Below are 27,670 nucleotides of genomic sequence, written 5' to 3' on the forward strand. Positions count from 1 at the left end.
TTTTAAATAGATTTGCACATCCCTGTCGATATATATTTGCATGTACACACACACACAAACACACAAGCCCTCATACCAGCAACCCCTACCTCCCCCTACATATTCAGCTCCCCTAACTCACACTTCCCATATCAGCCCCATAAAATACAAACACCCTTTCCCACACAAGGGAAAGGGGGAGAATGTGAAGAGTGCAAGAAAGAAAGACACACATACACAGGAGAGGAGAATGGGGAGGGAGAGGAGAGTGCAATGAGGGAGATGTGGAAATAATGCATGCACACACACTAACCCTTCGAACATTCACACAGAGGATGAGAGAAATATGAGGGAGGGAGGAAAGGTGGTCGGAAAATGAGGGTGTGTCACTCCCCCAACAACACTTAACACTCACAACACACACACACACACCATTCCTACATGAGTGGGGAGGAGAGGGATAGGAGGAGAACATGGAGAATACAAGCTGGGGGAAATGCGCACACACCCAACACAACATACCATCCTAAACCACCACAGGCACAAACTTTCCCCCACCCACAATATACACTTACTCCACCCCTCACCCACTCCCTGCAAGCCTTCTGACACATACCCTACTTGCCCCCTCCACACACAAAAAGACACCTACCCCTATTCCTCTATCCAGTAGAGCAAGTACAAAACACCTATAATGAATTCCCTTCACATCCATGCGCACACGGTCAAATAGAAAAAAAGAAGAGGCGAGGTAGAGAATTCTATAGCTCTCTCCCCACCTTTCCTTTCATTGAAGTCCGTTATCCCACCCAGCCATTCCTTGCATTTTCCATCCAGGCAGGAACATGCAGTCTAGAGATGAGAAGCTCACTGGCAGGGCTAGCCAGTGAAGCGAGCAGGGGTGCAGTCAATCAGATTTGGCCTCTTACCCTCACCTAACCTCAACACTGAAACTGGATACCATCTTCCCTACTTCACCTCAGCTGAATGTCAGGGTTTCAATGTTGCATAAAGGAGCTGATACAGTAACACATGGGTTACATCTATGAACACAGTTTCTTATCATACACAGCTTCACTTTTTTTTTTTAAACTGATGCTTTAAACTAATGATGTATGCTAGTGCATTGGGAGTTTAAAAAATGTGCAGACTACAAAATGTGCTCACAATATAGGCTGAATGCACGTATTAAATTTGGGGTAGTGGGGCAGGTGATTTATGTGCACAATGCTTATGTCAAGTAAGACATTTATGCACACACAACATGATTTGCGCATATAAAATATGATTTATGTGCACAAAAAATGCTTTCAGCGCAGAAACCATTTTTTTGTGCACATAAATCATATTTATGTGCAGAAAACGCACTTTGTGTGTGCAGAGCATGTTTTCTCCACATAAATCCTGATTACAGGTCCCGATATCAGAATTTCAGCTTCTGCCCATTGACTGATGCAAATGCTGAAATCTTTACTCCACCTCTGACCACAAGTAAAACTTCTAGTGCCACAAAAGCCTGAGTTAAGCTAGGGCATCTCTCCGCACCGGGTTGGGGGGGGGGGGGGTAACAGTTAATGAATGTGATAATTTGCACGGGATTTCGATGATAGGGCATTAAGCAGGAGGCAGAGTTTTAAATGCACATCTTTTGTACACAAAACTCCTCGCTGCATCAGGAGTAACATTTACACACAAAAAAAAAAGTGCACATGATGAAGGATAAAACTGCACTCTGTTGAATGCATCTTATTGCATCGGCCCCTCTGAGTTATGCTGCAATGGGGAATGGATGCTCTGCCCACACAATGAAAATTCAAGCCGGCCGCTCTCACTGCATACTTTTGCTGGTCTTTCATTGTTTCCACTATGCTCCTCAGCTCCTTGACTTGAGTCCTCAGTTCATCCAAGGCCAACTGGCCGTGGCTCCCATGCTCGGTCTTTGTCTTCCCTTCGGTGGTGCTGAGCAGAGAGGGGGTGTTTGACCTGTGGCCCGTGGTTCCTATGGTGACGGAATGGAATGCAGGTGATGGTGACGAGGAGGATGCGGCTGCATGTGGGCTACCTCCTCCTGCTTTCTGGGGCAGTGATGCTCTATTTTCTGATACCTGAGATAAGAGAAACAGTTTAAAAAAAATAATAAAACAGTAAGCAAGCCATGGAATGCTGCGATGCCAGAAATGTGCTGCATGCATCGTCTGCCCTGATTGCCAGCTGCAGATTCAGTGCTATTCCAAGAGCAACCATGCAGGACTACAGCCAGTTCTAGGGTCTGCACATGTAAGATGCAGAGTCATAAGCTGTGCAAGTCAGGCACATGGCCAAGAAATTAGAAAGTGCTGCGCCTTACAAAGCACCACTTCTTGAAGGCCCATACAAAACTGGTGCATGCCTCAGGATGTTTGTAAGTTCTAGCTCTCTCTTTTACAATTTTCATGAAATCCACAACTTTTTCTGCATTTAATGCACCTCCAGGATCTGTGCCATTTCACACGCTATTCAGCAGTTTCATCCAATTTATTTATTCACAGTAAGGCAGCAGATTTAAAAAAATGTTTAGTCCACTACGCTGTGATTTCGTTTTATGTTTGAAATGAAAGAATTTGTGTTTGTTTCATGGATTGCTTTAATGTAAACCGCTTGGTCTTACAAGGAAGTAGCAGTTTTATAAATAAAATAAACAAACAGAACAGCTTAACTCTGCCCTAAACCTACCACTTTTTCTCCCTATAGGTAAAAGCACACATGATGTCAATTCCTACGTGCACTTTCACCCACATATAGGGTGGTCAAGCTTTAAGAACAGCTTATTTCAGACCGGGTAAATAGCTGTTGAAAACTGACTGACGCCCCCCAAGTCCAGTAGCTTAAACACCAGATCAGCAAATTCCAAAACGGAAGTCAGGAGGTACAGAAGGGAGGGGGGACGCAAGAGTTCTCTTCTGCTTGACTTCATTTGTGATGTTCCCTTTGTTTCCAGCTGGACCCTCTTGGAATTTTACATTACTGGTTGTCCTACTGCAAAGGGTCCTCCAAGACCACAATCAGCGCAGTGCCTCCAGCACAGACGAAGGTCTGTAGGCCCCTGGCTTACTTTCCTCAACGGTCATCCAATGCAAGAACAAGTTGGCGCCAACACTGACACCATTTTACAAGAGCTGGTTTTGTGTCATGTCATTCTTAAAGATAAATCTTAATAAAATATTTGCAAAATAAGAGTAATCTGCATAGAAAAATACATCTGCGATTTTATTTATTTATTTTTTTAAAGGATTTTTGTGTTTCACCACAATTACACTGCAATTCCCCTGAAAAACAATTTGTCTAAAAAAAATTGCTTGCAGTCCTAGCAGCACTCTCTGTGCGTAGTGGTTAACTGCTTATGGTATACTGTAATTTGGTTTAATCAAGGTGTATGCTCTTCTAGGCAATCCTTCAGCTGTACGTGGTGACACACAGACAGCTGGTAAAGGGACTATAACCCAAGATATTTTCAAACACCGGCTCCCATATTATAGAATTCCTTGCCAGTAGATATCAGATTGGCATGAGATTATGTAACCTTTTGTCAAAGGATTAAGACTGGACTTCTCCCTCATCCAGAATATTAGATGGTTTAAGTTTAAATGTGGGCTGGTTAATGTGTGTTGCAAATACATCTGTGTGATTGGTGGGGTTAATAAGAAAGCTGGGCACTGAGAACGGGATTTATGAAATGTAATAGCAGATACCCTGCTTGTTCATTTTAGTTTTATGTGCATTACACGTGGGTTGGTTTTTTTTTTTTTTTTTTGCACATTGCCCTTGGGCGATTCCTTGGAACTGGGGAGGTGGTTAACGTGAAATTTTAATTAAATAAAAAAAAGGAAATATGCCCAAAAGCTCTCTCTCTACAACCTTGCAAACCCACTCGTTCCTTTACTCCTGCCTACATATCTTACTCCACATACCCAGTGGGGACCCCTTCCCACTCCATAATAAATTCCTTTCCAAAAGCCAAGGTTGCTCCCCTTCCTTCCAGTCTCATTTATCCCACATATCTATGAAACAAGTCAAAAAAATGTTTTTGAAAACAGAATAGCACTACAGAGAATACAATATATTTTAAAAATATTTTTTGGCCACCATTCCCATTTACGTAAGTAATATTAAACCAGAGGTGCCTCAATTCTTGTTTTCAAGGACCACAGACGGGTCTGGTTTTCAGGATAACCATCTTGAATAATCCCGAAATATATTCGATTTCAGAAACAGGTTATTTTTCGTAGCTTGATTACCCTGAAAACCAGACCTGTTTACAGCCCTTCAGGACAAGAGCCGTACTGCTGCATTAAAATGGAAAAAGAAAAAAATAGTACTAATATTAAAAATTACCACAAGGGGGTAACTTTCAAAAAGCCATTTACACACTTAAAACATGGATTTGAGTGTGCTAACAGCGTTCAAGGTCACTTTGATAACTGATGTGATTTATGCCCTTTTGCAATGCAGAAATTGCACAGGTTATTATAAGATTACCCTGAAAATGTCTATTCTCCAGTCAGTCACCCATGCATGGCCTGGCTTGAGGACATTCAGGGGTGGTGGTGGGGTTTTGTAAAATTGTGCATTGGTTAGCTGGAAAATACTTTATACCAATTTTCACAGCAGACATAAGCGCAAAAGTCCACTTTGGAAATTATCCTATCAAAGCTATATATGCACATAATTACAGCCAGTACCTGGTGCACATAGTTTTGCCGAAAGAATTTACGTGAATACTTTTAAAATAAAAAATTGTGCATCCAAGTCCAAACCCTGTCCAGATTCCATCCCTGGAATGCCTCGTCCCTATGTGCACAAAAGTCCACGCATGTAATTTTACCCACATTATCAATCGTGCAATTTTCTAAAGGGTCCTTTATGTGCATAAAAGCACTCCTGTGAAGTCCCTTCGAAAAAGGACCCTCCCTAGAGACAGACCTGTTAAAGTCTGTCTCTAGGGAGGGACACACCAGAGAGAGAGAGCAAACAGTAGACGTGATTCATTCAAGGAAAAGTGTTGCTGTGGTTAGGGAGGATAATTTTACAGGGCATTTTACAGTGCAGAAATGGCCAGTGATAAAACTGTTTGCCCTGATAATGTGGGTAAATGTACATGCGTACATGATGCCTGCATGCAAATTCACCCAGGGTTGGCAGGGGTCTGCACATAAACTTTTGCATTTTCCAACATACGCAGGTCAACTTTCTGCACACAATCTGGCAGGTGTAACCATATGCAAATAGTTTTGGTGGGATAATTCTCAAAAGGGAAGCTGCATACTTTCCTTCTGAAAACTGATGTAACTTATGTGCATACTGGCTAATTTATGCATGCTGTTACAAAATTATCCCCCCTTGAAATGTCTGTGCCTGACTAAATGTTTTCATAGCAAATTAGGAAGATAAAAACTAAAATGGGCCAATCAATCTGCACAATGAAGTGTTTAGGGTTTTAACTGCCACTCTGGGCAGGTCACTCTAAGACTTTCTTGTTTAGGGTTGTAACTGGTCATTTCACTACTGCTCCATGTACGTTAACTGATGCCTTATCATCCGGCAGGCAAACAAATCAGGGGCTGTACACGCCACACAATAATCTATGCTGGATTTTCAAGTCTCCCCTCTTTGAAACAGACTGAATTGCCAAAATGTGCATTCAAATGCCATGTGACATGATGCACAAAATCTGGGAGTAAAGCTGGCTTTCCGTTTAGTGTAAATGTTTTTCACATGTAATTTGGTTGAAGCCCGTCCTATGAACATAGAGGGTGCCAAAGTGCGAGGGTACATCCACACACCCGCAACTCACACAGGACTCTCCCTTACCTGCGATACCGTAACAGTCCTGGTCACTTTCTTTGACACATCTGTTGGTTTCTGAGAGAGGGATGTAAACTCCTCCTTCTCTTCTTCAGGACTAGGAGAGTCCAAAAAATCAGGACTCGAAAGAGAAGACTAAAATAAGGACAGACAAACAAAAAAACAAACAGTTATGCAAAAGTACATATTGTACTCACAGAGAAGAGAAGCATGAGCTTTCCAAACAGCAGGCACTCAAATTTTTTGCGTCGGATGACAGTACGGGAAGTCTAAGTGTTACAACATCTCTCTATGCAGCGAGAGGTTGGCACAAAATGGAGAAATTACTTACCTGATAATTTCGTTTTTCTTAGTGTAGACAGATGGACTCAGGACCAGTGGGTTATGTGCTCCCCTGCTAGCAGATGGAGACAGAGTCAGGTTTCAAAGCTGGCATCACCTTAGATATACCCTGCAGTGACCTCAGCCCTCCAGTAATCTCTTCAAAAGCCATTGTGGACTTACTACTGGAAAAAAACTTGATTAACAATGGACAACCGTAACCGTACTCAACCAAACATAAGCATTGAATCCCAGCAAGATTATAGATGCCCTGATTTAGGGATAGGGTGAGGCTTACCCGTAACCTGTTGGAATCGAGAATCACCTCATGGGAGATTTCCTTGCACCGTTCTTGGGCAGTCCATCTGTCTACACGAAGGAAAACAAAATTATCAGGTAAGTAATTTCTCCATTTCCTGGCATATAGCCAGATGGACTCAGGACCAGTGGGATGTACAAAAGCTACTCTAGAATGTGACAGGAGGATGCCCGTGGTCCAGGTAGCTCAACCCTTCATAAGCGAGGGGCGCTGTGACCTCTTTCTCTTATCTTCCAGTATGCGCGACACTGGAGATTCAATCCACTTACTGGCTAGCTTTTCCAATTTGCTTCCGAATAGGAGGGATCCCTTAAAGGGCATCTTTGTGAGGTTTGCCTTCGAGGTTGCATCTGCTGACCAATTTCACAACCATAGTTATCTTCTGGCTGCTACCACAGAGGCCACTCCCCTGGCTGAGGTACAAACTAAGTCAGAGATCGTGCCTGCTAGAAAGGCCACAGTGGGCTTCATCGCCTCTCTGGAATGCGCCCCTGAGCTATCTGTATTTGAGAAGCTGGCACAAGCAGGCACAAGCGAGTCACCAGGGTACAACAGGAAGCAATCTGAAGTGTCATTGCTGTCGGGCCAAAGGCTTGCTTAAGAATGGATTCCAACCGCCTATCATGCGCATCCTTCAAGGCCGCTCCTCCTTCCAATGGGATGTCATCTAGCTGACTCAGCAAGTAAAGAAATGCAGCAAAGACCCTTACGATGCTCACTGGCTTCTAGTATTGGTTACATGAACTACATTTCACCAACAGTAGCTGATGGTTGCCAGCAATATGGAGGTTCATATTCAGTTGCTGTGTAGCTTGGCTAGTTAGCCAGATAAACTTATCCGGCTAATTTAGCCCATATATGGGCCGATACAGTAAAGCGCGGCCGCAGTTACCCCATTTCTAACCCGCTGTTTACTCACAATTTGGCCGCGTAAGTCCAACCCGCGATTCACTATCCCTTTTAACCCATCCTTACCGCTTCTTTAAATCAACTGGTAACCTTTTCCGCTCACGGCATGTATATGATTATGTAAACGATCGGATTAGCTAGTCCCTCCCATACAGTAACGTGCGCCCCGATTATCGCCTTTTTAACCTGCAGTTAACCTGCAGTTTAGCCGCGTCTTTAACCTGCTAAATTACCACCTACCCTTACCCCTGTGTTAGAGGCAGGGGTAAGGGTAGGCGGCAAACTTTCCCCCAGCCCCCGCTCACCTGCCCTGGCCGCCGGTCTCCGGGGCAGCCCCAGAAGTTATAGGACTGGAAAATGCTACAAAACGCTTGGACTGTAGGGACTAATAAAAACTGCATTAATTCAGACTGTATCAACTTGAAAATCTAAATAGTGGCATCTGCAAATAGGTACATAACTAGATATTGACTAGGTATATCATAAAAATATTTGTGTTATGACAATCAGTTATTACATGTCATATAAAGGCACATTGCCTCATAAAACAAAGGAAAACAGCATCTAGGTAAGGCCACCCCCCCCCCCCCAAGAACAAGAAAAGCATAAAGAGAAGATCAGACATAAATTGTAAGCACTTCAATCCATATAATGAAGGGTGCAAGATGACATCTGTGGCAAAGGATGGGATGATTTCTGAAATCAATGACACATGGTGTAAGAGTGATGGTAAATGGGCCCCAACCTGGAGAACTGATCAGGGTAGTTTAGGGATACTCTATCATGCTGTTGACATTACATCTTATGTAAATGATTCTCCAGGTGGTCACGCAATTTCAGAATTTCTGACCTAGTACTATATTGTATTTTACCTATAAAAGAAGGATCAGTTCATATATACAACGAGCTGCTGATGGTCAGTTTGTCAGAGAAAGGGCATCCAGCATCTCCCAAGAATACTTATATTGCTCAATAAAAAATTATGCTTTCTACAAAATCTAAGTGTTCTTGTATCCCTGGGTAAGCGTCATAAAGCGTGGTTTGGCACTTAACAAAATAGCACAGCCCAAGTTGTCCAGTTTAAGGAATTGCAAGCGTTCTCTGGCCATCGGATCCAGAGGGTACAGGATCTCCAATGCCTGACCTCCTTTAAAAAGCTGGCTTCCGGAGTGTCCCACTCCAGGTTAATCAACTCCTGGATGGCTTCCAGCAGGAGAAAACAGCAAGAGGCTTTCCGTAGAGACGCCAGGATGGGATTCTTCTTCTACGAGTACTGCAATCTCGCTAAACCTCCAATGCTGGTGCAGGGATAGCACGTCCACATCTGCTAGGAGACAGAGAGATACTGGAGGGCTGAGGTCACTGCAGGGGTATATCTAAGGTGATGTCAGCTTTGAAACCTGACTGTCTCCATCTACTAGCAGGGGAGCACATAACCCACTGGGGTCCTAAGTCCATCTGGCTATATGCCAAGAAAGCACAAATTATTTTGCAGATGCCCTTCTTGGGTGCTTTATGGTTCCCCTCTTTGGACTCAGATTGCCACGAAATGTTTTAAACACATCCCCCACAAACAAGGACCCACAAAGAAATGCTAAGCACATCTGCTGACGGCTACAGAACAAGGCTCCAGAGAGACTCTTTGCTCTGTCCAAAGGCCAGGTCGGTGCTACCAGCTAGTCAAGATTCTGCATCTGAAATGTTTCCACCTCTACCCTTCAGGCAAACCCTCATCCTTGCTGGATCTATCCAAGGAATCTTATTTAGCTGCACTCTGCAAATGGCTTCCCCCAGTCTTCAAGAAGCAGGGGCTTACACATTTTCACTTTTAGCCATAGTGTAGATTAGCTTACAGATAAGCAAGAATTAAATCTTCTGCAAATACAATGCCTCTTACTTCCCATCACATTAACAAGGAAATAAAATGCTTCAATGGATTTGGGGAGCTCCGTAGCCATGCCAGAACACTTGTATGCCACATACCACCCCCAACAAGCAAGGCCAGGATATCTACTGTGATGAATGGTGGATGTTGGCTTTTGACTCGTTTAAAGCCAATCTAGTCATACATGGGGTGATCATGGATGTGAGAGAGACAGTAGACCAGGATGCAATAAGCAACCCAATTCAATTTCCTTTTTGATTTTATCAGCACAAACTGTTATTTTCTACCAAGCTGTTGTGGTGGCTTCGTTCACAGCAGTTGTGCTGCTTTACTTGTGTGCACTGGAAAGTTGCTGTCATTATTTTATGGAATGATACAGAATCCCTGCTAACTCTGGACCCATAGGGGCCATAATTACTAAGCCTCAGTAAAAAGGGGCACTGAAAGCGCCATTTTTCTACAGGTAAAAATATTATGGGATTTACTAAACCGCAGCAACTACTATAAAAATAAGCCTCAGTAAAGCCCCACCCTGCTCTCAAGTCCCAACCTGATGTAACCAGACATGGCCTCCCCCTTCTGAAAACCCACCTCCACCCACACTGGACCATCCCCAAGCTTACCTTTAAAGCCAAGTGTCTCTAGTGGGGGGCAGTAGCAATCCCTATTTACTTCTTCCCCACAGGCGTTATTTACCAAAATGGTGCCAGCTGCCCCCAAAGTGCTCCTTTGCCCTGCACAAAAATAAATTTAAAAAATGGTGCTGGCGGGGCAGAAGTAGGTACAGATTGCTCCTGTCCCCACTAAACCCACAGGGCTTTTATGTTAAGCCTGGGGGGAGTGGGTTTTCAGAAGGGGGAGGCCATTTTTGGTTATATTGGGGAGGAGTTCAAGACCAGGGGTTTTATTGAGGATTCTATTTATGGCCTGGGTGGGGCTGCAGGAGGAGCTTGGGATGGGGGAAGGGATGGTCGGCCACTGACCACCAGTGGCAATTTTTCTTGAAAAGTGTTGGGGGGGGTGGGGGGGAGCTGGTGAGGATCAGGGGAGGGTTGGTTTTTACTGGGCTGTGTCCCCTTTAGGAAGGAAGCCAGGAGTAGCACCAGGTACATTAGCCTTGTGATGCTCCTGGGAGAAAGAAAACTATAGCATTTGAGAGTAACACAGTGTTACCGGAGTAACACAGAATGCAAAGTTATTTCACGTGCCACACTACTCCTTGGTGTGCCAATGGGTGGCTTTGCATGCGACGCAGCTCGTTAACATGCATTCTGCCCAATTTGGGGTCCGGGAAATATCATGAGGAAGTCTCAGTGTTTTTTAGTTCCATTTTTTCTGCAATAAACACAGGGGCGGATTTTAAGAGCCCTGCTCGCGTAAATCCGCCCGGATTTACGCGAGCAGGGCCCTGCGCGCCGGTGCGCCTATGTTCAATAGGCCTACCGGCGCGCGCAGACCCCGGGACTCGCGTAAGTCCCGGGGTTTTCCGAGGGGGGCGTGTCAGGGGCGGGCCCGATCCACGCGGCGTTTTCGGGGCGGGACATAGCGTTTCGGGGGCGGGCCCGGGGGCGTGGTTACAGCCTGGGGCGGTCCAGGGGCATGGCCGCGCCCTCCGGACCCGCCCCCAGGTTGCGTCCCTGCGCGCTAGCGGCCTGCTGGCGCGCGGGGATTTACGTCTCCCTCCGGGAGGCGTAAATCCCCCGACAAAGGTAAGGGGGGGGGGAAGGTGAGGGGAAGGCAAAAGAAAGTTCCCTCCGAGGCCGCTCCGATTTCGGAGCGGCCTCGGAGGGAACGGAGGTAGGCTGCGCGGCTCGGCGCGCACCGGCTATACGGAATCGGTAGCCTTGCGCGCGCCGATCCAGGATTTTAGCGGCTACGCGCGTATCTACTAAAATCCAGCGTACTTTTGTTTGCGCCTGATGCGCCAACAAAAGTACGCCAAATCGCGCTGTTTGAAAATCTACCCGACACTGTTTACTGCATGGAAATTCGTTACTGCAGCTTAGTAAATAGGCCTTAGAATATGAAAGAAATTATAGAGAAAAATCTTGGCGTAGACAAAACCATTAATCAGAAAAAGCCTCAAGAATTATCCCCGTACAGATAACCACCAACAAAAGAGAGGACACCATTAAAAATTGTTGGTGAAAACTATTATCCAGTAAAGTTAACCAGCAGTAGTGTTATGCTTTTGGGCCACTGCTGAATATCTACTATACCGTTTTTAATGCATTTCTGGTGCGTTAATACTGTTTTTTCTTTTTTCAAATTTTGCTATTGTTAGTTTTATCAATGTACATAAAATTCCTTTCATTGTCCAACTTAATTCACAAGTATTCTCTCAATATCAATTCCCATTCTCTCTCCATATCTCCAAAGCTGTTCTGTTTTTGATTGGCATACTGACTAGGGCTGTACAACTGATCAAAAACAGAACAGCTTTCACCACCATCAAAGATAAGTGCAGACCTTTACTATCCTGCTCATTTTGGCATCGATATGGAGAGAGAATCAGGAATGATACTGAGAGAATACTTGTGAATTAAGCTGAACGATGGAAGGAATTTTATGTGCACTGATAAAACTAAAAATAGCAAAATTTAAAAAAAGAAAAAAACAGTATTAACGCACCAGAAACACATTAAAAGCGGTGTCGTAAAAGCAAAGCACTACTGCTGGTTAACATTACCAAACAATAGATTTTACCAACAAATTTTAAGGGTGTTCTCTCTTTTGTTATTTATGTAGACAAAACCATGACAATTTCTCTGCAACAAGATATGGAAGTACTGGTATAGAAAACATGCATGTCAACTGGACCTTTAAACATTGCAGAGACATAACATACAATACCTAAAAGATGATTTCTTCCATTTTGACAGCACTTTCACTGTTTCCCCTCTCCTCTCCCTCAGGTATGGAGAAATAAATCACAGGTTTCCGTTTCTAAAGAAGTTCAGAGGCATGCAAAAGCAAGTTTGCTTACAATAAACGGTGTTTTCGTAGATAGCAGGATGAATTGGCCATGCTGCCTAAGGCGTCCTTCTGGGCGGCTGAGGTGGAGCTCTGTGTTGCTGCCTGTCCTTTCCCACATGGCTTCATGTTTCTCCTCAGTCTATATCATAGAGTCTCTGCGAAGCTTGGATTCTGGAGACTGTCCAGGGAGGTGGATGGGTCACAGCATGCCTAATTCATCCTGCTATCCCCTTTTAAGAAAGCAAACTTGCTTTTTTTTTCCTTTAGATAAGCAGACTGAATTAGCCATGCTGTCTGGGAATACCAGCTGAAGGTTGTGAGCATAGTCTGAAGACCTCTGGATGGGGCGCCGCGTAGTCCCGCCGTCTCACAATGTCACTAAGCGCCCATCCCGCTTGTGCTGTGGACAGTTTCATTATCTCTCATCACTGAATGAAATCCTGCCGAGCCCAGCACTGCGCCTGATGCAGCTTGCTGGTCAAGACAGTAATGAGATGTGAAAGTGTGCAGTGATGGCCACATGATGGCTTTCTGAGATGTCCAGTAAAGGAACCTTGCAGAGAACAGCCATCAAAGCTACCATTGCCCTCACTTTGTGTGCCTTTGGCGATTTAGCAAGGTTTGCTGATCTCTTGGTGTAGCAGAAGTGAATACACTGGGAAATCCAATTTGACAGAGTTCACTTCATTACTGGAACTCCTGGGGCATTCAGACTGAAGGAAATAAACAGTGTGCAAAGCCCTTTTTTTTTTTTTTTTCTTTTAATGCGCCCTACGCTTAAGGTAAGCTAAGGCTCTCTTGCAGTCCAGTGTGCGGAACCGGCGTTCACTGTCATTATTGTGCAGTTTCAGGAAGAATGTTGGCAATGTGATGGTTTGATTACGGTGGAAAGCTGAAACCACCTTGGGCAAAAATGAGGGATGTGTTCGCAAGGTAACTTTGTTGTGGTGAAATTGCAGATATGGAGAGTAATAAACCAACGCCTATAACTTGCTGACCCTTCTTGCAAAGGTTACTGCTACTGAGAAAAAAACCTTCCATGTGAGATCTCATATGACTGCTCTCCAATGGCTCAAAGGGAGGAAGCCTAAGCTGCTCCAGCACTAGGCTGAGATCCCACGGGAACAGGTGGCTTCAGCACCAGTGGTTTTAATCGCAATATCCCCCTTCATGAACCAGGAGACCAGCGGGTGGTTGGACACTGGAAAGCCTCTGTACAAGTGATGACAGACCTCGATGGCACTCACATGGACCCGTACAGAAGCCGTTGCCAATCTCGCTAGATACAGAGAATGGAGATACTCTTAGCAGTAATTTTGGAGAGTGAGAGAAGGGGTCTATGTCCCTGTCGCTACACCAGGCCCAGTATTGGTGCCACTTGCCCCGATAATCTTTCCTGGTAGAAGATTTCCTGGATGACATCAGGAACTCCTGGATTTCCATCAGCAAGTGATTTAATACTGTCTTTTCAACCTCCACACAGTGAGATGTAGTGAGGAGTGCATGGGATGAAGTAAGGTGCCGCTCTCCTGCGTCAGGAGATCCACACTGTCGCCCAGGTGTATAGGCGGGGCAATAAAAAGAGTTGCATTAGATAGGCATTCCACGGTTGCCTGGGCCAAGCTGGAGTGCTTAGAATGAGGTCTGAGATGCCCTTCTGTACTATCCTGGAGATGAGTGGGATTGGATGGTAGGCATAGAGAAGCCTGTCTGCTGGGGTAGACGGAACAAACTTTTTCCACCTTCCTGTTGCATTCTGTAACGAAGAGGTCCATGCATGGAAAGCTCCACGTCGCGAACAGCTTATCCGCCACCTCCTGGTGAAGTTCCCACCCATGCGGATGACATAATCTGTTCAATCTGTCAGCTATGGTGTTTTCTACACCCAGCGCATAGGTCACTTGGAGGGTGATGGAGTGCTCCTTCCCCCACTGCAGGATGTGGACCGCTTCCCTGCATAACATCCAGGAATCGAACCCTCCTTTGTTTATGTAGAACATGGCGACCTGGTTGTCAGTGTGAATCATGACAGTCCACCCCCACAGGAATTTCTTGAATGTGTGTAAGGCATTCCTTATCACCCGGAGCTCCAAGAGGTTTATTTACTGTCCCCTCTCCCATCTAGACCAGAGCCCTTGCGTCTGCACATGTTCCAAGTGGGTTCTCCACCCCTTGGTTGAGGCATCCGTGGTAAGGACCACTTGATGGGCTGAGGGGCAGCTCCCGTGGAAGGAACTGTCGGGCATAGCCACCACGCCAGGTCCTGCAGCATAGCTAGGGTCAAATTTATTCTTTTGGTAAGTGGTTGGGAGAATTAAGTCCACTGCACCTTCAATTCTCACTGCAGGCATTGCATGTGCAAGTGTGCAGCACTACATATATTGACGCCACCATGTGGCCCAGTAGAGTCAGAATTTGACAGGCTGAGGAATGTGCACAACCCTTCATTCGAACAGACAGGGTGCAAAGCTTGTGGGCCCTATTCACCAGCAAGAATGCTCTTCCCAGCACAGTACTTATTCGGGCCCTAATAAACTACAGACTCTGCATGGGTTGGCGGCTGGATTTTTTGTAGTTGACATTGAAACCAAGACTGTCTAGACAACAGGTTGTTATTTCCAAGTCATTCTGTAGAGTTGCTGGTTTGGGGGCAACTATCAACCAGTTGTCCAGGTAGGGGAACAGCTGGATTCTCTTCTTTCTGAGATGGGCCACTGCTACTGCTAAACACATCATGAAGACCCTTGGGGCAGACAATAGACCAAAGGGCAGAACCTTGTACTGATAATGGAGCATACTGACTTGGAAACAAAGGTAGCGCCAGGATGAGCGGCGCATCCGGATGTGTGAGTATGCATCCTTGAGATCTAGCGAAGATATCCAATCGGGTTGTAGAAAGGGTAGAGTTGACTTGAGACACGTCATCTTGAACCTCTTCCTGCGCAGAAATTTGTGGAGACACCGCAGGTCCAGGATCGGGCGGAATCCCCCAGACATTTTGGGGATGAGGAAGTATTGGGAATAGAATCCCTTGTTCATCTGTTGGTGAGTAATCTGCTGAATCAATTGCGGATGCAGTAAGTTGTTGATTTCCTCCTGCAGCAGATGCCCATTTTCTAAGCGGGGCTGATAAGGTTTCACTAGGTGTGGAAGCCCTGGGATGCTCTTGAAGTTCAAAGGGTAACCCTCTTTGATGATGTTCAGTACCCAACGATCAGAGGTAATTGCTGCCCAAGAATGGTAAAAAGAGGACATTCTGCCCCCCCACTCGCAGCGGTAGGAGTGACTCTGTCATCTCTAAAAACTCTGTTGGGTCTTTGTGGTGTTGTTCTGCAGTGGACATGCTGATGCTGGCCCTGCTCTCTGCTCCGGGTTTGATGCTGTTGCTGCAACTGTGGTCTGCTCTATTGAAAAGCCGACAGACGATAGGCTAGGTATGGCCTGTAAGGCTGCCGCTGATAGTAAGCCCTTTAAAAGCTTGGGTAGTATTTTCTGCTCGAGGACTGCTGGTCCATGGGAGATGCTAGTGACAAGACCACTACATTTTGCTCCTTTAATTAATTATGTGACTGTTTCCTGCAACTTGTCTCCAAACAAGTTGTCAGCATGACATAGGAGGTCTGATAGTATTTCATGAATGTCCTTCCCTAATGGCACTAGCCCATAGCCACGCCATTCTTCGGGCCACTATGGCTCCCGCTGAAGTCCTGGCAGAGGTCTCGAAGGCCTTATAGATGATCCTTAAAAGGTGCCTCAACTTCTCTTCCATGTCAAGAAATTGTTGTGGTGGAGTCGCATCTGATGAAGCAGTGGTAAGGTGAGGCTTCAAGGACTGTAAGCACTCATACAGGTATTGCATGATGTAAAATTGATGCTGTTGTATTTTCACATTCAGCATACCTTCTTGGAACGCTTTTTTTCCCATAGTAATACTTTCAGTCCTAGCCCAGAGCGGTATTTGAATGGAGGCGGGTCTTTTTGGCACGCTTCATGGGTGACTTGACCACCACCGAGGCATGTGGGCCATGCTACAGTAAGGCGACTGACTCATTCTGAACTTTAGATCTGTTTTTCTTGAGGTCGCCTGACTGGAAAAGGGGGACTCCTAAGCTTTCGTCATCACAGAGTCTAAAACTGCATGGAATGGTAAGGTGGTAGGTTTAGCCGGGACTTAAAAAATCTTTAGGATCCCCAGCACCTCTGCTCGCGGATCTGACACCTTCTGTGTCTAGATGTTAAGACAAGTGCCCACCTTTTTCCACAAATTTAGAATAGGACAGGTCCTCTGGCAGTGAGGATGGCTCCGGTTGCTCCTCTGGTGGGTCAGACGGGAATCCTGTCGAGGAACCCAGTGAGGTTGGGGGTGAGACCTGAGGAGAAATGTATGGCTGTGGAGAGAACTGGGGGGCTGGGCTGCTAGGAAGTTGCTCCGGGCTGCTCTCCCTCTGTTGTGGAGAAGGTGACTTTCCCTGAGACGAGGCATCATTCGAGGGAGGGCTAGACTGGCTGCCCCTCTGATCCTGAAAGGAGGTGAAGAAATGTGATAGGATTTGCAAAATCTGGGACACTGCCTGTGAGGCCAGGTCTCCTCGGCCAGGGTGGGAGGCCGCTCTTCCCCGATTGAATGTGTTGGGGCCAAGACCTCTAACAAGATGTCAGGGTCAGGCCCTTTTGGGCGGAGCTCCATCTGTTCTGTCTTGGAAGATTTCTTGTCTCTTCTGGAGACTGTCTGCATCTGCAGGGAATACCTCTTCCTCTTGGATACTGAGGATACACCTGAGTAAAACCTGTCCCAAGGATTCAGAGGAGCCGGTGGACATTTGTTTGGAAATAGGCTCGACATCTGAAAAGCCCAGTTCGACCATCTCTTCTGGCGTAAACACAATTAGAGGGTCCCTCGCCGGACGAGGCTTGCTGGGGGGGGGGGGGTTTCCCCAGTGAGGAACTCAGCTCTGGACTTGCTTGATGTGATTTTGACGCTTTTTGCGTCGTGGACTTCGATGCCACCTACTCCTGTGTCGGTACTTGAGTCAAGGATTTTTCCTGCATCGAGCAGGACGACGTGCGTCTGTGGTGCTTCGGTGTGTTGGGATGCGACACAACCTTGCATGGGTGCTTCGGCTTTGACGTAAGTGCTGACGGCGCATCTCGTGCATGGTGCTTCGCGTCAGTTGGAGGTGGCACCCCTCGGTCACAGTGCTTCGATGCTGGCCACCCCAGACTTGTGTGTGGGCTTTGGCGGCATATCTCCAGACACATTTCGTGGCTGCGAGACGTGGGGGCGCGAAGGCACCATTGGAGGGAGGGGGGGGAGGCTGACCCACCTGGCCTGGCTTTTTCTCTGGCTGTCCCAAGGAGGAGGCCCTCTTGGTTTTTTCAGCGTGATCCGAGCGTGGCCCCAGTGACAAATGGGCTGATACACGCTCTGATGGAGGTGGCATAGGACCCTGAACTCTCCTCCCTCAGGTGGGCGATTTTTGCAGCACACTGGCACTGGGGAGAAACATGGAGCCGCATGAGAAAGGACGCACAGCTGCACAAAGCAAAGCCCTGTGATCTTTGAGAAGCTCTACCTCGACTGCCCGGAGGGATGTCCCAGACAGCATGGCTAATTCAGCCTGCTTATCTGCAGGGGAAAAAAAAAAATTCTGCATGAGTTAAAAATCCACAGGTCAGCAAACACCTCCTAAGCAGGCCAAAATCTCTTTACATTTTGGACTGAATATCTCCAGATATATGAGCATTTACAAGGCTCTAAGATCTAGCTGAGACCATTTTTTTATTCAGACGCTTAAGCTTTCGCTTAAGAAAGACTGACACACGTCAAGGAGATGGGATGGAAACAGTGGGTAAGAAAATCTGGGGAGGCTGGGGCAGGCAATACATACGGATGTAAAGGACTGAGAGGGGGGTCGTCTACCGCTAGCTTTGGGTCTGGAAGCCGTTGGATGGTTGAGCTTCTCTCCGGCCGACACTACAGAATCAAACCCTTCCAGATCTATAAAAGCAAAAGTTACATTACAAAATCATGTCTGTCATGCACTTGACACCAAATGCACGCACAATTTAAACAAACATTTTAACCCATTTCATTGCAAATTTTTTTTTGGTGTGGGTGATGTTATGAAACAAATCTGAAAATAGCTAATAATATTTTCTTAGCACTCAGTGCACATTCATAATCATCTTCCGGTTTCTTACAGGGTTATGCTGTTGGATGTCAGCATGGTAAAAAAACAATTCAGAGTGGTATCTCCTATCCTAAGCTCATGACTTGTGCCTGGATTTGATAGGACATTGCCTCCTCTCTAGCCCAGCTAGGGCAGGCTACTGCCCTCGTTCCTGCTGGTTCTGAATGAGCTGTGGTCTCCTCACCAGCTTTACAAAATCAGACTCACTAATGCTGGAGGCTAGTCATCGGAAGACATGCAGCAGACAGCCAGCAGTCACACTGAAACTGAATCTGACAAATCTATATTTTAAAGTAAATTTCCATTAAAACTGAGAGCCAGGGGAGTGAAACAGTTGACTGCCTATGTATGTGTGTGTGTATGGGTGGGGGGAAAAAAAATTCAAAGAACAGATCAAGTCTTGTTCAAATGCAGTCAGATTTTGGAAAGTACCCCTGTAGTGCTTGAACTACTGGCTGTAGGCTACTGCAGATGCACCAACTGACTCCAGGAAATTTGTATTTATGACTTAATCATTTAAAATGAAATGTGTGTCATTCTTTAAAAGGCCAGGCCAGTCTTTTATGAGTGTCCTTCTCTACATCACATAGGGTTTGCAGCATTACAACAAGAAAGAGGAAAAAAACAGGCACACTGGACAGGTCTTGGGTCTGTACCTGCCGCCATTGCCTATGCTTCTAATGTTTCTCTGTGCATTCAGTTTTTTGTTTTTTTTTATAACTGCAAAGACCATGCGGTCCATCCAGATCTTCTGCTCAGCTTTATAGTCCCTTCCCCTCCCTCAGAGATCCTCTGTGCTTGTTCCATGTTTTCCTGAATTCTGATACAGTCCTTTCCCTCATCTAAGTCTGGCTTAAGACAGCACCACTCAGGACTTGGCATCACATTCTTCCCAACAGTACATGAACCATATTGCAACTGGCATCAGCAAAACAGCAATAAAGCAAATAATTTTGTATTAAACTCTTGTGTCAACAGTCTTACTAATGTAAATGCGAAACAGCTGAACCTCACATAAACGACTGCCTGGGTACAAGAGCAAACTTGTTAAAAAGAATACATTTGCTGCTGTCCAACAATCTCTACAAATCCTATTACATATCACGCTTTCTAATGAAACACTTTTTAATGAAAGTCTGATAAAGGATTAGTGTGGTTAAGTGGATAATAGTCTTACATACCAAACAGTTAAATATAACCGTATGATTATGGAGAGGGGCGGGGGGGGGTAAACCGGTAAAAGAAATAAGGTAACCATGCTGTATTTACAACAAAGAAGACACGGACACGGGGAGTAAAAAGGCTCAGGATTTTAAAGTTCAGTGTCACAGAGGCTGGGGATCCTGCCAGGTTCTGGGGAAGTATTTCCTCCTCACAATCCGGCTACATTCTGGGAGGTTGTGCTTGTATAATCTGCAATTCCTGCAGCCTCCCTTCCTCTCTATACGGGTCCCTCTCTGCTTCCTCTAGGGAGTACCTATGCATCCCACCCATCCACCTTTCAATGACCGCTTATTCTTTCAAGCAGCCTTGGAAGTGGTGGGGGGGGGGGGGGCTCTATTTGGGTGGCCGGTGAGAAACTGCAGGCCATGTTCTCACATCCCCGCTATTTTATAGGAAAAACAGGTTATTACATAAAACCTGGATTAAAATATCATCCCCATCAATGAAATTATTGTCCATAGTAAAATTCTCTCTCTCTGCTTGTGATAACATTTGTACTCTCTTATGGACAGAGAAGGTGTTGCTGCTTTAAAGCTCTTTGTCCTTTTGTAACCAAGAAATGAAGGACATCCACCATAGTTCCTTAGTCTCAGAGATGCATGCTTGACATTAAGAGGGACTGGGGGGTGGAGGGGGTAAGAGGAAGAAACGTGCCCTGACAAAGGCTCTAAAGAAAATTCAACCGGGACTTGTCCAGTGGCTCTGTGGCTGAGCAGCACATTGCCATGTGGGCTTAATCCTTAGGCCGGCTGGTGCTGGTGAGGCGGCAGAGGCAGTGCTCACAACCTCAGGATGAATGGAGGAGGGGTGCTGAGGGAAAGGGTCTCTGTTCCACAAATGGCCTCCCTAGTGGCCAGATTCTGGGTGATGTGCACCTGGTTCTGGAGGAAGGTCAGGAACTGGTGGCCCTAGACTGAGGGCTGTCGCTGTGATAGATGGGCTAGGTAGATGTGAATGAAGACTCACACACTACTGTAAGCCCCCAGGAGAGGCTGGTTCTGAATGAGCTGGAAACCCAAATTATGTGACCCCAAAAAAAACAAAAAATAACCAGCTGATAAGGATTAATAGGGCACCTAATCTTTCATCCTTTTGGGGGGGGGGGGGGGGGCGGAATGAGAGAAAACATAAGATCCAGTCAAACAGTTCCAGCCAATTCATCACAAACGCCTCAGGTCCCTGCACTGACAGAGACCCTCTTCTGAGTGTGATGCAAAGTCATCTTCACCAGCCAGACTGTCTCAGAAGTCTTCCATTCCCCAGGTCAACCAGGGCTGGGTGCACTGTGGAGGCAACACTCATAGCCTTTGGCAGGGGGGTGTGGGGGTGCCAGTCACTGTGCAAGGGTGGCACCTAGTGGTTGGATTCAGGGTCTGTGATTGCAAGGCTCTACCAGAAGGGGGCTTTAGGGCAAGGCCCAGGATTGTCACTGCAACTACAGGGCTACAGTAAATTGGGAGCAGATGAGAAGCAGTGGAAAAAAAGTAAACTCCTGCGTGGTTGCTGCATCTCAGCCCTGGTTTCGACTGAGCTGGAAATGCAAAAAGGATGCAGGAAGAAAACTGTTTCTCTTGTTAGCCAACATAATATCTCATCTTAAAATTATGCCATTGTGGAGAGTCACAGAGATGCAGTTCAGATACTTTAATTAAAAAGATAAACAGAACTGACATAGTTATGATGGAACTCCACTGCAAGAGTTACAATTATAAAAGCTTCAAAAATGGGGTTTTTTTTTTTTTGTCTTCAAGTACTATAATTGTGTTTTTGTTTGTTTCTTCCAAAAAATGTGGTTCTCGCAGATTTTTTTTTATATTATTTTTTACACAAATTTTTAATAATTTTTTTAATGAAAGAAATATGCAGAGTCAGCGGGCAATATCTCTCACTGCCCATCTGATGCCTCCAGGAACAAAGAACCCGAGAGATGCTGTCCACCAGCCTGATGCTGTAAAACTGAGAAAAAACACGCTCCTGACAAACAGAGAATTCTGGAGGAACTTCCACAAACTGAAACCCCACACTTAAAACAAAGTTACATCGCACTGTGCAACAGCAACAGCAAGAAGGCGAGGGGAAAAAAAAAGACAAGGAAGAAACGTGCAACAAAAACACAAAAAACTTACAATGTAAGCTACGCAGCCCCACGTGAAAAAGTTATGAAGCAGATCTAGTAACAGCTAGGGCACACATCCTACACTACAGCATTCTCTGTTAAAAAATGCATAAACAGACCGCTACCAGCTACAGGGCTTCTACCAGAAGGCGCAGCTGCGCAAGGGCCGGGTTACAGTCACTTCGCATGCACGCCAGGGAAAAAGGAAGCGCCATGGCAGAGAAAGAGCCAGAACGAGCCTTACCCTCGTCAAGTGAAGAAGAGTAGTTACCCATGGGAAAGAGATGCAAGTGGGAGTAGCTTGATGAGATACAAACGAAAAGCAAAAAAAAAAAAAGAAAAGGGTCATTAAAAATGAAAACAAACTCAGAAAGCAAGAGAAAAGAAGCTGTGGCAGAAAGTGCCTTGTACATTGCACATCAAAAAGTCAGCGTCTTCATGTAAATGGCCCTATTTTACTAGAATGAACATTCTTAATCTAAGATTTGAAAAAAAAAAAAAAGATTAACAAAAGTGCCATATACTTAAGTATCTTTTTTTTTGGTTTACGTGGATGCTGAACCCTTGAACTAACTTCAAGCTATAAGCAGCAAAGGCATTAGAAGAGGGTGCCATGCTGATTGCAGGGAGTTGGGCACATGATGACACTAATTTCCTAAACAGCCTATTTACAAATTAGCTTACACATGAAAGAAAGCAGCACGCAGTATTCAACAACAAAAAAAACCTACTTAAATGTATGGGGTATTCCTTCTTTTCTTTGCTCGGTGTTTGATGTTTTGGTCTTGCTAAATGCCTGTAAGTCCTTTTATGCACCCAGGGGCTGATGCAATAAAAGTGCATCGAAAGTGAGAGCTCAGTGTTGAGCGCCCGCTTTTCTAACGTGCGCCCAAGCACCTCTCCTGGGTGAGGGAGTCGCGCTGCCAAGGAGGCACTAGAGTTTAGTGCGCACCCCTAGCGCCTCCTTGGCAGCGGGCGCCCAGGAGAAGTCAGCTGTCCATGGGTTAGCAAAGCGGAAACTCAATTTTACGAGCATCCGTTTTGCTAACTGGTGCACAGCCAAGAGTTAGGAAAATGGACGCTCGTTAACTGAGTGTCCGTTTCCCTAACTTGACCACCGGCATTTTTTATTTTTTTTTAAACTTTTGGTTCCTCCGACAATATCGCCACGATAATAAGTCGTAGGATGTACGGAAAAGCAGTATTTTCTGCTTTTCTGTACAACATTTTGGGCCGCTCAGAAATTAACACTTGCTCTGGGCAGGCGTTAATTTCTGAGCGTAAAAAAGTGCGGGTCTGGCGCACATTTTTTTTTTTTTGCATGTGGGGTGAATAACTAATATCCTCATCAACATGCATCTGCAATAGCATCAACATGCTATTAGTTTCACGGTGCGTTGGACGCGTGCTATGGATGCGCTAATCCCCTTTTAGCACAAGGGGCTGTGAACGCGTGTCCAAAATGCGCGACCAACCGCGGGTTAAACAGTGCACTCGGCTGAGCACACTGTTTTGCATCGGCCCCCCAGTGTTGGAAATGGTGCAGCTATTGCCTAAGGTATCATGTTTCAAATAGATCTAGTCCGCTAAGTAAGGATTTAGCAGGCTAGATCAAACCCTTTCACAACTGGCAGCACTGAACAGCTAAATGTATCCCCACCCCCCCCTCCAATTTCACTCACCCCGGCTTTTTGGAATATTGACTTATGAAGCACTAGTAAGCTGGCTTGGGGGCAAGCCATGCAGGCAACTTTTCTACCCACGTAATCTGCAGCAAATTCTCAAAAGAGTAAGCACATAAGTAGTTTACTTTCAAAAATTGGCCTGGCACACTGAGCATGCCCAGCAAGCCTCTAACCATGCATCCACGTGAGGTCACTCTTCAGGCTCTTCCTTTCCATAAAGCTGTTGCTTCGTGGTTGTGAGCTCACGCTTCTTATTAACAGTTTTTTAAAAAAAATTGCTGTTATCTTCCTGCGTCATGTAGAGTCCCTCGTATTTTTCTTCGGTTCTGCTCTCCATGACCTGGTAAGTCCTTCAATCATTCGTGATCGTTCGCCGATTTCATCTCCCGGTGTCCTCCGACCATCAACCGCGCACCACATACTTTTTCCAATGGCATAGACCGGTTTTCGCCAGAGCCCCCAGTGACAGACCTTGTGGGGGTCTGTGATGGACTATGTCCATCACAGACCCCCACAAGGTCTGTGTCCTCTGCCTGGGGGCATCCCACGATGTCCGCGGTTGTGACCTCTGTGCCCAGATGGCCATCAGGCACGTCTTGACAAGATGGAAAAATTATTCGGCTTCAAACGACCGGATCCATAGTCGGCTTTGGGGACCTCCACCCAGCTCAGAAAGGAGGTTCCCGGGCCCGAGACTGGAGCTGGGGACCGACCACGCACTTTGTCATCCCTTTCCCGATCGGGTTCTCACCATCTCCCTCGGCCCTAGGAAAAGACTGTGGTGATCATCAAGAAAGGTTGAAGAAACATCGACATCAGTCATCGTCCTCTAAGCCAGATCACGGACAGGCATTGGCATTGGTACCTCCTCCGAAGTGGTCTTGGGTGGAGGAATTTCCTCCAGGTGGCCTCAGATGACACCGGTGGAAGGCTCGTTGCCCCCCAGTTCCCCGGGAGATGTTCAGATTCCGCCTCCTACTCATCAAGCTGTTTCATCACTCTCGGCTGCCTTCGAGGAGGAGTTGGAGAGGTACGTGCAGTAGGCAGTCAGCCAGGCCCTGCAGGGCTTTGAGCCTCCAGGTCCACCACCGCCACAGGAGCCGACTCCACAGATGCTTGCACCATTATTGGAGCAGCTTGATATGCTGCTCAGTGTTCTACCGATGCAGCCGGAACCGATGCCCTAAGCCCTTTCGCGGCCGAAGGGAGTACCTCTGCCACTGCCACCAGCCACTATACCGGTGAGCGACTCCTCAGAGAAGGGCGGGCCATCTGGTTTGATGGCATCTTGAGGATGCTTGGAGGTCCGCCACCTCCCAGCTCCCCCCAGGGCTGTTGGGATCGGTTCCGTCGACGTCACTGATTCCGCCAATGCCGTTGGATCAAGCAGCGTTCCTATGGCCTTGAGGCCCATCAATGCCTCCGGCTCCTTCTTCGGTTCCTTCGAGGCCTGCACCTCGACCACCATTGGGTCTTCGACCCCCCCCCCCCCACACACACACACATCCCCGGAAGGACGCAGTGAGAGGGAAGCCCTTATGACCCCTGGGAAGGGGAGGCGTCCATGTTCTCCACTGAGAAATCTGAGGATTTGCCCTCAGAGCCCTCTCCACCGGAGAAGCGGCGAAAATCTCCCCCGGAGGATCTCTCCTTCGCGGGATTCATAAAAGCCATGGCAGAATTGGTGCCTTTCCAGCTTTTAACAGAGCAAGACACCAAGCACAGGATGCTTGAAATTCTGCAATTCATGGATGCCCTGAAAGAGGTAGCGGTACCAGTCCAATGCATATTAAAGGAGCTGGTAAGCCCGCCTTTGGGAACCTCCCATCTCGGTGCCACCAGTGACAGACACAGTTTACTTAGTCCAGCCTTCCTCTAGGTTTGCACAGTCAGCTCCCCCACCAATCAGTGGTGGTAGAGTCAGCCTTGAAGAAGGCAAGGAGGATCCGCACCCATGCCTTGGCTCCCCCAGGGCAGGAGCATAGGGCTCTCGATGCTCTTTGCGCTCTGAAACACCCGGCGTCCATGTTAACTGCCCGAATTGCTTGTTACCAATTGTACATGGGTCAGTACTCTAGGAAATTGTGGAAACAGGCCCCTTGAATTTAGTGAACACCTACCACAGCAATTCCAGGAAGATTTCCAAAAAAATTGTCCAGCAGGGCCTGAAGTGCGATAAGCACGAAGTTCGCTCTACTTACGATGCCTTCAAGACAGCCATGAGAACCACTGCGGTAAGCACTGGGGCTCGGTGGTCAGAATGGCTATGTGCCTCAGACTTACACCCTGAGATCCAGGACTGCCTGGCTGACTTGCCATGCACGGAGGGAAATCTGTTCGGAAACAGAATCAAGGAAGCGATAGCACAACTGAAGGACTATCAGGAGACCCTTCAGCAGTTGTCAGCTAGTACCTCTGACACTCAGGCGCCCAAGAAGCCCCCTTGGCAATATCCGAAAAGGCCCTTCTACCAGCCATGCAAACACTACCTACCGGTGCAGAGGGCCAGATCTCAATGACTTCCTCCTAGAGCGAGGCCCAGGCAGCCTTGGGCACCCCTAGCAACCGCAGTTCCACTGCAGAACTCCTCCATGGGGTTTTGACTGGCGACCAGGAAGCATGAGCCAGCCCACACCGCGGGACACCAACCAGCTCCAGATGCTTGCAGACTGATGGACCTCCATAACATCGAACCTCTGCGTCAGGGCTACAGGTTGCACTTCTAGTGAGTTCTACCCCGTTCACCCCACTGTCCCTGATGGAGACCAACTGGGGACTTACAAATGCTTCAGGTACAGCTCTCCACCCTCGTACTCACTCGGGTGGTTGAACCCGTTCCGCCCAGTCAGCACGGCAAGGGGTTCTACTCCAGGTATTTTCTAATCCCCAAAAAGACGGGGGGGGGGGGGGGTGTTCAGGCCCATTTTGGACCTGAGGGCCTTAAACCATTTCTTGGTAAAGGAGAAGTTCAAAATGGTCTCGCTGGGCACCTTGATTCTCCTTCTCAAAGCGGGAGACTGGCTCTGCTCCCTAGATCTAAAAGACGCATACACCCATATCCTCATCTTTCAGGCGAATCGGCAATACCTTTGATTCCTGGTTGATGGGAGTCTCTACCATTATTGCGTTCTGCCCTTTGGCCTGGCATCCGCGCCCCGTACCTTTACCAAGTGTCTAGCGGTTATCGGTGCATATCTTCGGAGACAGGGGATTCATGTCTTCCCAAACCTTGATGATTGGCTTATCAAGAGCACTTCAGGACAGGGGACACAGAGTGCCCTGCGCACCTCGATCCACATTTTGGAAACCCTGGGATTTCTGATCAACTATTCAAAATCCCATCTCCGATCATCCTTGCAACTGGACTTCATTGGGGCTCGACTGGACACTGCCCAGGTGAAGGCTTTCCTGCCTCGGGACAGGGCAGAGACCCTCGTGGCTCTTGCTGGCAGACCAGTTTCTCTGGTTGCTGGGCCACATGGCTGCGACGATGCACGTCACCCCCTTTGCTCGACTGCACATGCACAGGTTGCAGTGGACACTACATTCTCAGTGGTGACAGGCTTCTCAAGACCTGGGTGCTCGTGTTCTAATCACCACAATGTTACGCCAATCCCTTCAGTGGTGGGCGACTCCCTCCAACCTGGAGAGTCCCTTTCTGGAGCCCACAACCCGAGGCTACCCTCACCACAGATACGTCTCGGATGGGGTGGGGAGCACATCTGCTGGGTCTCCACACCCAGGGTCTCTGGTCTGCTCAAGAATCGCAGTCTCTAATCAACTTCCTGGAGCTGTAAGTGCTTCGGTACACATTCTAGGCATTCAGAGAGCACCTCTTGAACAAGGTAGTTCTTGTTCAGACGACAACCAGGTAGCTATGTGGTATCTGAACAAATGGGGGGGGAATGGGATCCTTCACACTCTGTCAAGAGGCAGTCCACATTTGATCGTAGGCAATCAACAGCGGCATCCTCCTCAGGGCAGTGTCTCTCTCAAGTGTGGACAGTATCCTGGCAGACTCCTTGAGCCATGTCTTTCAACCTCACAAGTGGTCCCCCTCAGTCAAAAAGTGGCAAACAGGATCTTTTGCTTATGGGGGACCCCAGACATTGACCTCTTTGCCTCCCTGGAAAACAGGAAGGTGGACCGCTTTTGCTCCCTAGGCCGAAGGAGCAGCAGATCGCTGGTGGATGCATTCTCGATTCACTGGAGCACCGGACTGCT

General features: G+C 47.0%; 1 protein-coding gene across 7 annotated transcripts in view; it reads right to left on the reverse strand.

Annotated features, from left to right (window-relative positions):
* The window catches only part of SH3KBP1 (SH3 domain containing kinase binding protein 1), a 471,173-nt gene that overhangs the window by 11,010 nt on the left and 432,493 nt on the right, over positions 1-27,670 (reverse strand). For 6 of the 7 annotated variants that reach the window (XM_029603364.1, XM_029603363.1, XM_029603366.1 and 3 more), the window contains 3 exons: positions 18,119-18,228; positions 5,827-5,955; positions 1,819-2,084 (listed from right to left, as the gene is read on the reverse strand). In XM_029603364.1, the coding sequence (XP_029459224.1) occupies positions 1,819-2,084; positions 5,827-5,955; positions 18,119-18,228 (505 nt within the window). Of the gene's footprint in view, positions 1-1,477; positions 1,480-1,818; positions 2,085-5,826; positions 5,956-18,118; positions 18,229-27,670 lie in introns of all 7 variants that reach the window. The other variant, XM_029603365.1, reaches the window with a different exon arrangement.

The sequence above is a fragment of the Rhinatrema bivittatum genome, chromosome 5 (genome assembly GCF_901001135.1).
Source record: "Rhinatrema bivittatum chromosome 5, aRhiBiv1.1, whole genome shotgun sequence".
In the NCBI taxonomy this organism is placed as follows: Eukaryota; Metazoa; Chordata; class Amphibia; order Gymnophiona; family Rhinatrematidae; genus Rhinatrema; species Rhinatrema bivittatum.